Source organism: Condylostylus longicornis, unplaced genomic scaffold (assembly GCF_029603195.1).
Source record: "Condylostylus longicornis isolate FDR11 unplaced genomic scaffold, ASM2960319v2 ptg000116l, whole genome shotgun sequence".
Classification (NCBI taxonomy): domain Eukaryota; kingdom Metazoa; phylum Arthropoda; class Insecta; order Diptera; family Dolichopodidae; genus Condylostylus; species Condylostylus longicornis.
Genome location: NW_026578084.1, coordinates 1,001,649 through 1,012,667, shown reverse-complemented (window position 1 = coordinate 1,012,667; position 11,019 = coordinate 1,001,649). Strand labels below are relative to the sequence as shown.

Genomic DNA, 11,019 nt, shown 5'->3' with positions numbered 1-11,019 from the left:
AATTACAAAAAATTTTTCATTTTGTAATTTTTTCATCTAAGTAATATAATTTTGTTTTAAAATATTTTAAATATTTTAAAATTTGTATATGTGTTATGTATAGTTTTTTTGTTTTTAATTTTTTCAAACATTTCTACTAAATTTGTATCATTCATATACGTATGTATATATTATATATATATATATATATATATATATATATATATATATATTATTTTTGATTTTAGAAACTATTAACTAAAACTTAAATTACTTTTTGTTTTGTTTTTAATCTAATTATATAGTTTATTTGTTTTAAATTATTCTATTTGCTACCACATTTGTTATTTTTAACATGTTTTTTGCTTTGTTTTCTTATTATTTTCTTTTTTGTTCAATATTAGCCTTTTCATATCTAAATATGTATATACATATTTGTTTTATTTTTTTATATAAATTTTTATGAATTTTAGTTTTACTTTTTGTTTTATGAAGACAAAAAACAAAAAGCAAAATGTCTTTTCAAAGTACAAATTGTGACCAATAATTTGTACTAAAAATTTAATCAATTAATTATTGTAATTACCTTTTTTTTTTTTACAATTATACTTGTCATAATATTTTAATATTATTATTTCCTTTTTTTGTAAAATCAAATAAATTTTCCTAAATTTCTATTTTCAATTAAAATAAAAAAATTAAATATGTATAAATTAAAAATACATACAAAATTTTATACGTGTGTAATTGACAAACTAAATAAAAAAAAACTAAAACAAACAAAGTGTAATAAAAGTAAATAAATATAAGAATTAAAAATTAAGAAGAACGTTAAATGTTAAAACATGATTAAATCTTGATATATAATTTGTGACATTCTAATAACAAAATTAAAATACTGGTAAAGCTCAACAAATAAAATGTTTACAAACAAAACATTTTGCTCATAAATTAAAATTTAGATCATAAGTAGTTTAGAATTTTTGTCATACGTCATAATATGACAAACCAAAACAAAAATCAATTTGCGATCAAATTAATTTGAGACATGTGACATTGTTACCAGGTCTGGGCGAAATTACGCAACGCAGACAACAACTTGAATTTAAAAGTAATAAAATTAATATTTATTATTTTGAAATTCATCTTTAATTTACATTTTTATTAAAACTAAATGATTTTAATAAAATAAATAAAAAATTATAGATATTTTTTACAATTTTTTTAAAGATTTTATAAATAAATTAAATCAGTTGAAAGAAAAAAAGTAAGTTAATATACTGAAAAATAAAAATAATCAAAAATTGAAATAAAAAAAATTAAATTTTAAAACTATAATGATTATTATTATTACAGTAATAATTAAATTGCATATTTTCAGCTCTCTAAATTTAAATTAATTTGAATTTTAAAATTAAAAAATCGACAATATTATTTTTCCTTAATTATTATCTATACATATATATATATATATATATTTTTTTTTTTTAATAACGTAATAATGATTTTTTTCCAGATTATAATATTTGTGTAAAATTCTGTTAAATACATAACTCTATTGAATATATAATTTCAATAAGTTAATTCTTAAAAAAAATGTATTAAAAAATAAAAAAAAAGTACGTATATTAAATAAAACAAAAAATAAATACAATTATATGCTAACCGTGCTATGTATACTTCTACCAAAATGCAGATTAAACGTCATAATGACTTACGGTATAAACTTTTAATTGCTATGAATAAATCAAATTGACATTTGATCTAAATTTTGATAGACGACCGTATAATATGTATATATTATATAAGTTATTATAAAAAAATATATTGCGTTGACTTTAAAATTGCAGCAGCAATGACTACATATTAACATTCAGCAATTACAATCTATAACCACTTATTACTGCAATTTTGAACTTGGAAAAAGTTTTATGAAAATTTAATTAATAAAATTCAATTAAAAAGGTGAGTGACCAATTCACCTTACATTGAATTTTATTATTTATATAAAATTAATAATATCTTTATATTAGCATAATGCTTATTATATAAATAATTTGTAATTGACATGAAATAAGTAAAGTAATAATTTTCATATTTATATTTCTAGTTAATTTTAATAATATTAAAAAAATTAACTTAATACAAACTACAAAAATTTTTATATTAATAGAAATGAACAAAAAAAAATATTATTTATTCATTTTGTAGAGTGCTATATATCATATATTATGACTTGTAATTGCTGAATTGTATAACAATACAGTTTAACTGTGATTTTTATATGACCATTTCAATTCAGCAAGTAGAGTTCATAAAACTGAATGATAAATTTGTATACCTGAAATAAAATTTTATACGGAAATTAAAATTTCAGCGTCAAAAGAATATGATATCCGTGCATAATATAATTTTGTGCATATTTATTAATTATTGAATTATATTTACTGCATTAATAATTTATAAAAAATTAAAAAACAAGATATTTATTTCAGAACTTAATTATTGTAATAAACAAAAAAATTTGAAATGATAAGAATATGCAATATAAAATAAAAGATGGCTAGCATATAAGTGTATTCGTTTTTTTTTTAATTTTTGCTTGAATGTAACTACATATGTTTTGTTTTATAATTTTAATAAAAGTAATTGTATAATTGTATTTGGATACTTTTTTTTCTTTATTTGTCTTTTATTTCAATTTTAATTATTTTTTTTATTTAATTATTTTATTTGTTTTTTCATCCATTTAGTTTTTTTTTGTTTTTGTGTGTAACTTTGTAACGGGATTACTTATATAAGGGAAATATTTTTCATTTTGTTTTATCACTATTCTTAACAATGTATATAAAAAGGCTGTTTCGTTTTTTTTTTATTTAATAATAAACATAATGTTTTCTTTATTTTTTTTTATTTTGATGGCACTTGGTAAAATTTTACAGTCCAACTGAATTTCTATATAGTTTATTGTTTTGTTATGTTTTTTTCTCTTTCTCCATTATCAAAAATATATGTTAATATATTTATATGTTAAAAAGAAGATATAAATATAAAATTCATATATATAAACTTATAAAATATTTTTGTATTTTCAATATTCATAAAAGTTGAATAAAACAAAACAAAAAAAAGCATTGAAACAAAAATTATGACATTTATGAAGAATATATTATTTATATGTATCCGATACTTAAAAAAAGCAGTAATATTGTATTGCTGCACAATTCAGCAATTACAACTTATAAGAATTGTATATCAATACCTTAATATTGCAATTTTAAAGTCAGGAATATATGTATGTATATAATACATATTAAATTCTTGCTATTTAAAAATATTTAATTTTCAATTATATAAGTATATCTAGAAATATACATATTATATATATACATATGTATAAAATACTTTTTGTAATTTCATATATTGTTTATATCATAAAATTATTGACAAACGTTTTAGTAACTTTTTCTCAATTTTTTTCATAAAAATTTTTAATTTAATACGTGTATAGTAAGTAACATTTACATATATAAATAATAGCTTATATATAGCAGTTATGTGATGTAATTTGCAATAAATATATATTTGGACATTTACACTTCAATGAAATCTTATCAGCAATTTACATAATTCAGCAATTAAAAATGTATTGCTGAGTAAGCAAATGTCCACTTTTATTTTGTGTTTATAAATAATTTTGTTTGTATAGTAAAGTATTAATTCGTTTTTTTTTTTAATTCACATTTGTGTACTTTTTAAATGTGTATGTACTATAATAACATTAATATAATATTATAAATTAATTTATATATAATATAAAATAGTAAGATTGTATAAATTGTATAATGTCCCTGAAATCCAAATTGCATAGGGAGTTTTAATTGCTGAAATGCATATTAATAAAATATTACTGCAATTTTGAAATCATAGGTGATTCCCCTGGTATTGAAATTGCAGTAATAGTATTCATATTCCACGAGAAAAGGTTGATTTGACCAATATCAACTCCATTACTCGAATCACTTCTTCGATCAGATCTAAATTAAACAGGGTTTTTACGGTAAAAAATCATAGTAATTTGTTAAAATTTATGATTGGCGAACGGTCGAAAACTGACTTCCATATTTCTTAATCCAATTTAATTTAGAGGTAAATTGCTGATAGCAGATTAAACTAAAACTTATTTTATAAAAAATAATGTACTATTTTTCAAAAACATTTTCGTATGCATTATATAATTTATAATAATATAATATTATAATATATATTATAATATTATAATGCAATTAAAAATGCTTTAATACTAAATATCTAATTTCAAAGTCAAAGTAATACGATATTGTTTACTTATTTAAGCCATTCTCAAAAACTGAATTATGCTTAAATATTGTAATTTCTGTAAATTTTGAAATTATAAAAGAGGATATTACTGTTTAATTCAGCAGGAGTGCAATCGAAAAAATTTGTTTAAATTTTACAAATATAGCAAAATACAATTTGAACTTCAGGTGTATATATTTATATATGTATAAAAAGTAATATAGCAGTAATATATGTAAGTGCAAGTTTTGTAATTTTAATATTTAAAGAATTTATATATTATAGCTTAGTTGTCTTGTATGAGTGTATGTATTTTCTTTTTTGTTGTTTAGATTATTATTAACCTACTATTGTCAATTTTCTATTTAATTCACTTGTTATTATTTTTTTCTTGTTTTTGTTTAGTATATTGAAACAAATAAATAAGTATACAATATATGTGATATTTTACCTTATACACATATTTTAATATAATAATATATATATTAAAAAGTATATATATTATTTTATATTATTTTATATGTATTATAATATATACTATTATGCTATGACTTCAAAAACGCAGTAATGTTATACTGTTATTCACGATTCAGCAATTATAATTCATAAGCTGAATTTTAAATTAAATTCGTATTAAAAATGAAATATTGAAGCCAGGGGATAATAATATATAATGTATGTAAATGGTTATAAATATGTCAAACATAACATTTCAAGTTTTAGTTAATTAGAGTATATAATATTTCATATTATATATACTCATATTCAGATATATCAATATTTTGATTCATATATACATATTTAATACTATATATGTACGTTATGTGTATGAAGTTTACAAAAAATTGTATTTTTGATTTCACATATTGATATTCAGATATATATATCACGGCATTATATACGTATTATTCTTTTAATTTTTTTTTGTATTTTAGTTTTATTGCAGTATTATTATTGTTGTATATATAAATTGTAACATTATTTGTTTTTTATTTATTTTTGTTTAAGTTCTACTTAAGAAACACTACGAATAATTTGTTTTTTTTTACTTATTTTTTTCTAATAGTTCCTTATTAACTATAATAAAAACTATATAAAACTTGGTAAAATTTTCTTTTATAAGAATTAATAATATAATATATATTATATATACATATAGGTTAATTTATTTTTACTATTTTTTGTATACAAAATCAAAATAATGTTTAAATTTTGGTTTTTCTTCTTTGTTTATTATAAATTTACAGCTCTGTTTTATAAATTTTATGTATTAGCAAGTCATAACCGTTGTTTATATTTTTATCTTGATATTAGACACTAATTTTCATTAATCCAGTGCAATTATCACTTTTAATAAATTGAATTGAGTTTATTATACAGTATTTTTTTTTTGCAATACTGGTACTATCAGAGTAAGTATATAATAGGCGCACATTCTAACTGGCTTATTATATTGTTATTGTTATAAAAGTGCATCATTATCTTTTTAATATAAATAAAATGTTTTATATATATAACAATTTTAAAAGTTGCAATAAAACTGTATTGCAACACAATTCAGCAATTATTTTTCGTAAGCTGAACTGTGCAATAATGCCATTATAATTGGCAATTTTGAATTCTTTATACTGTTTTAAGAAACGAAAACGAAAGTTGGTTTAATTTATTAAAGTAGAAATTAAAATTATATTTATTTTGAATATATATAATTTGTGTTAATATAAAATGATATTTTACTTTTAAAAATATCTTGATAACATAAAAAGTTTGACGATACATCTTTAAAAATTCAAAAAAAGTGAAATTTCTTCTTATGTGAATCCCTCATAGTTTATCGGAATTTTCAGTATATTAATGTATAATATTACACAATTTAATAATAAAGTATTTGAAAATTGAATTGTGTAATACAGATATAAGTAAATAGCTGAATTGTGTTTATTACACAATTCAGCTATTTACTTTTTATATTTTTCATGTTAATTGGAAAGTTAACAAAATCTAACAACTCTTTTTATTTTATTTTTTTATTCAGTTTGTTGTCGATTTTTTGTTAAATTTGATGAAATTTCATAAAGTGAAAATTAATTTGCAAAGAAAGATTTTCTTATATTTAGATTTTTAATAAAAAAGAAACTAAAATTAAACGAAAAAAATTTAATCTTTTACGTACAATAAACGTTATATGTATAGATGTACAAATTAATAATAATACCCTATCTTCTTAGAAATTGTTGTAGTATTGTATTTGAACATAATTCAGCAATTACAAATAATAAGCAGAATTTTGTATTAATACATTATTTCTGAAATTTTGAAGTCAGGGATTTTGTGAATTTTAATTTTTTTTTGTTTTTGTAATATCAAAGTTATAATAATTATTTATAATTTATATTATTTTATTTTTATTTACTTTGTATAATAATAATAAATATAAATATGCATGCAAAATATATATAGATACATTACTAAATGTTATTTTAGTAATACTAAATATTATTAAAATGTAATTTGAATATTTAAAACTCAATTTTATATCATAGTATACTTTTTTTATAAATTAAAACATTTAATTTTACAATAACATAATTGTATATGTATGTATATAGCATCCTCGACTTCAAAATTACAATACCACTATACTAATACACAATTCAGAAAATATAGCCCTTGAATTTCGTATTATTATTGCTTTAATGTAATTTCAAAATCAGAGATTATTTTATATGTACAAATATATATATTTACTAAATAATTTACGTATTAATTTTAGAATCAAGTAACATAGTCTCTACTCGATGAATATTCTTCAGTATATCGAATCGTTGAAGAGTGATCTGAATAATATCAAATAAATAGAAAAAAAATAGAAGAAAGGGTAAATATTTAAAAATAATTGATTAAATTAGTTAATTATTTCATTAAAATTAAGTCGAAAAAAATTAAAGGCAAAGAATTTATGGGAATTCTAATGAATTCACACTAATGAAAAATTTTTAACCCTCCAATCATAAAATAATTTTTCATTTATTTAATTTGAAGTTAAATTTTCTATATTTTTACTTGAATTGAATTATCGAAATTGCAATGGTACTATAATACTAGATAATTCAGCAATTAGCACTTGCATAATAAGCTGAATTCATAGAAAATATATATGGTTTTTACCTTATATTTATGGAATTTCGATTACAGGGTTAAATTGTACATATTAAATATGTACAATTTAACTTTATCATAAATATAATTGAATAAATTTATATGTAAGAAATTATTTAATTTAAAGAACATATTATACCTTCTTCCATTAATATAACTGAATTTACTTCAGGATTATTACTAGAAACCGGATGTGTAATCATACCAAAATCTTCTTCCATTAAAAATTGTGGATTCCATCTAGTTCTTGGTGTTGTACGTGGCGTTGTAACAGGTGACGAATATAAACTTAAATTTGTTGGACTTAAAACACCCGACATAGACATTGTTGAAATAGAGCTGGTATAGCCCAAAAGCTTAATTTAAAATGAAAATAAAAAAAAAAGTTATGTAAGTTTCGGTATAAACATACTGTCCCCTAAAACTTAAAGTATTTCATACTATATTAATATTATATAAATATTTTAGGAAATGAAAAACTAAGATCAAATACTTTTAAAGTATCATTAAAAGATAAATAATATAAAATTTACCGGGGCTGATGATTGAGTATGAAAATGATGATTAAATGTTGCATAATCTCTTCCCGTTGGATATGGATTACTTGAAATTCTGGTTAAAGATGATGATGACGATGATTTTCGGCATACAATGTCCATATTATTGTCTTGTGGACTTAACGGTGGTGATGATGTCATATCAGTTGATTGACAATTTTTACTATTATTTCCACTATTTGTACTACCACTTGGACCGCTGGAATTTTTTGGCGTACCAGGATTACTTTGATTATCACCCCCATTATTGCTAGAATTACTATTATTATTGCCACCACCATTATTACCATTATTATTTGAACCACCATTATTATTAGAATTGGATACATTACCACTACCACCACCAGCGCTACTTGTGCTAGTGTTGGTTTGCTGTAAATTGTGTTGATCATTTGTATCTGATCGATTCTGTTGTTGCTGCTGCTGTTGCTGATGGTGATGATGGTGATGATGTTGCTGCTGCTGTTGTTGCGGATGTGATTGAGGTGATGATATTGAACCAGTATTTGCTGCTGACGGTGGTGATATGGATGACGGTGGTGAGCCAACCATTGTTAAATCAGCTGTTGATCTTATAATAGCAACTGGCCTTGCCATCGGTGGCAATGGTGGTGGTGGTAACATTGTACTATATTGTGGATATTGTAATGATGAAGTTTTTGATGATGTTGCACTACTACCGGTACTGCTATTTCGGCTAACACCAACATTTTGAACTTGGAATTGATCAGATGAATTTTGATTTGAATTATTACTGGGATCATGCTGTTGTTGCTGTTGTTGCTGCTCTTGACAAACAAATGTTACAAAATCTGTTAATGTATCATGACCATTTACAGTTTGTTCAACATATTTTGTTGAAGCAACCACTGAAGGATGTTGTGTATGTGAATGATGATGATGTGGATGGTGATGATGCTGTTGCTGCTGTTGTTGTTGTTGATTACCATCATTTGATGTTGATGAACAAACATCAGGAGGATCATTTGGGCTGTTATGTTGATAGTATATTGTTGTTGCACCAGGACTTATTGAATGTGATATAAGACCAGTTGGATTATGTTGCAACAGAACTGTATAATTATATATGGTATATAAAATATAAGATTTTTTTTTTGTACATAAACTTTTTAATTTTTTTTGTTACCTTCTTGATTCGACCTTGATTGATTAACAGAAACTAATCTAGATGTTGCACTTGTTGGTGTATAACGTTGTAGTGGTATTGGATCACCTCCACCACTACCAGTATGATTATTACTATTGACTTGATCTTGTGTTGGTCTTAATATAACAGAAAAACTACTGCCAGTTTCATTTGGTGGTGTTGAACATGGATCTGTTTTACATGAGGGTTGCGTTCGCAATAATGGGGAATTCGTTAAATGCATTGATCTAGGATCAACTAAATCAACTTTTTTTTGTTTTAATGTAAAGAAAAATGATATGTGAAATATTAAAAATTAACAATTCGATTACTACATAAACTTATATTACAAATATTATAAATCTATAACATCAAAATTGCGTTAATACTGTATTTCTTGATAATTCAACAATTAAAATTCATAAGTTGAATTGTGTGTTAAAACCGTATTACTGCAATTTTGAAGAAAGGGAATAATTACAAAAAATATAAAAACATTTTAAATTACTTACTACTATAACCACTTGATACTACCATAGATGATGTTAAAGAACGGTCAGTTACTGCTGAAACTATGCTCGGTACAGGTGCTGTTGTTAACGGATAACTGTTACAGTAATATGTGCTGGCAACATTTTCCATTTTAATATTAGTTGTATTCGCTTGGTGAATCAATTCATTTGTTTCATCAAGAATTGATGCTGAAATATAATTATAATATGTTTTAGTTAATAGTATTATTATTATATAAATTTACATATATTTGTATAAATTAATACATTATTATTTTTTTATTTTTGTTTTTTGTTTTGCTTACATTTTGAAAGTTTCCATAATTCTTTGGAAGAAAAAACACCAGTAGCCAAGATTATATCATTACATATGACTCCATTATATGGATTATGTGTAAAACCTGTAACTAAATAGATCAAAGAAATGAAAATTACTATATGAAATAAAAAAAATAAATATTCATATTCATTTTGGAATTTTCAAAGCTCGTATCTTCAAGATAACAATACAACTTTATGGCCACAAAGTTTTCAGCAGTTATAATTCATAAAAGCTTAATGAATTAATACCATATTTCTGTCATCTAGAAATTCTGTTAGAATTAAAATTCTGCCATTATGCAAATAGAATTTTTATTTTTTTTTCTGATTTTTGTTGTTCTAATTCTTTAAAAAAAAAATAAGAATGGCAAAGCGCAATTTTATTGAAAGCCGTTCTGACATAACTAAGTGCAGCAATACGGTATTAATATTAAATTTAACTTATGAGTTGTACAATTGCTGAATTGTGTAATAATTATTATTGCAAATTTGCTGTAATAATTATTACTGCAATTTTAAAGCCAATTTTTATACCCATGCACTTCGTGAAGGGTATATTCACTTTGGTATGGAGTTTGTAACCACTCGAAGGAGTCGTCCCTTTATGGACATATGTATATATATATTCTTGCTCAGCGTAAAATTCTGCGTCGACTTAGACATGTCCGTCTGCCCGATCGCACGATAACTTAAAAGCAAATAATGCAATCGACACCAAATTTTCACAAGTTTTTTCTTTTATGCCAAAGACGGCTGCTATTGTAATTGGACCAATTCGGACAACCGGTTCGGGTAGCTGCCATAAAACTTAAAGAGGTTTTTTTAAATATTTCAAAAAGCAATAAAGATATTAATATAAAATTTTGCAAAGATCTGTCCAATTACACTTGACATATATTTTGAAAATTTTAATGGAATTGCTTGACAGGTTCAGGTAGCTGCCATATAACTCCGAAAGTTAATTTTAAATATTTGGAAAAATAATAAACCTAGATTCATGAAACTCGGCCGTCGTGTGCCCACA

At 22.4% G+C, this 11,019-nt stretch overlaps 1 protein-coding gene across 7 annotated transcripts in view; it reads right to left on the bottom strand.

Annotated features, from left to right (window-relative positions):
* Nucleotides 1-6,609: 6,609 nt before the first annotated feature.
* The window catches only part of LOC129614689 (nuclear factor 1 X-type), a 36,692-nt gene continuing 32,282 nt past the window's right edge, over nt 6,610-11,019 (bottom strand). For 6 of the 7 annotated variants that reach the window (XM_055529507.1, XM_055529503.1, XM_055529505.1 and 3 more), the window contains 6 exons: nt 9,980-10,081; nt 9,675-9,863; nt 9,163-9,429; nt 7,992-9,088; nt 7,598-7,814; nt 6,611-7,136 (listed from right to left, as the gene is read on the bottom strand). In XM_055529507.1, coding sequence (XP_055385482.1) covers nt 7,075-7,136; nt 7,598-7,814; nt 7,992-9,088; nt 9,163-9,429; nt 9,675-9,863; nt 9,980-10,081 — 1,934 coding nt within the window. In that variant the 3' untranslated portion in view covers nt 6,611-7,074. Of the gene's footprint in view, nt 7,137-7,597; nt 7,815-7,991; nt 9,089-9,162; nt 9,430-9,674; nt 9,864-9,979; nt 10,082-11,019 lie in introns of all 7 variants that reach the window. The other variant, XM_055529509.1, reaches the window with a different exon arrangement.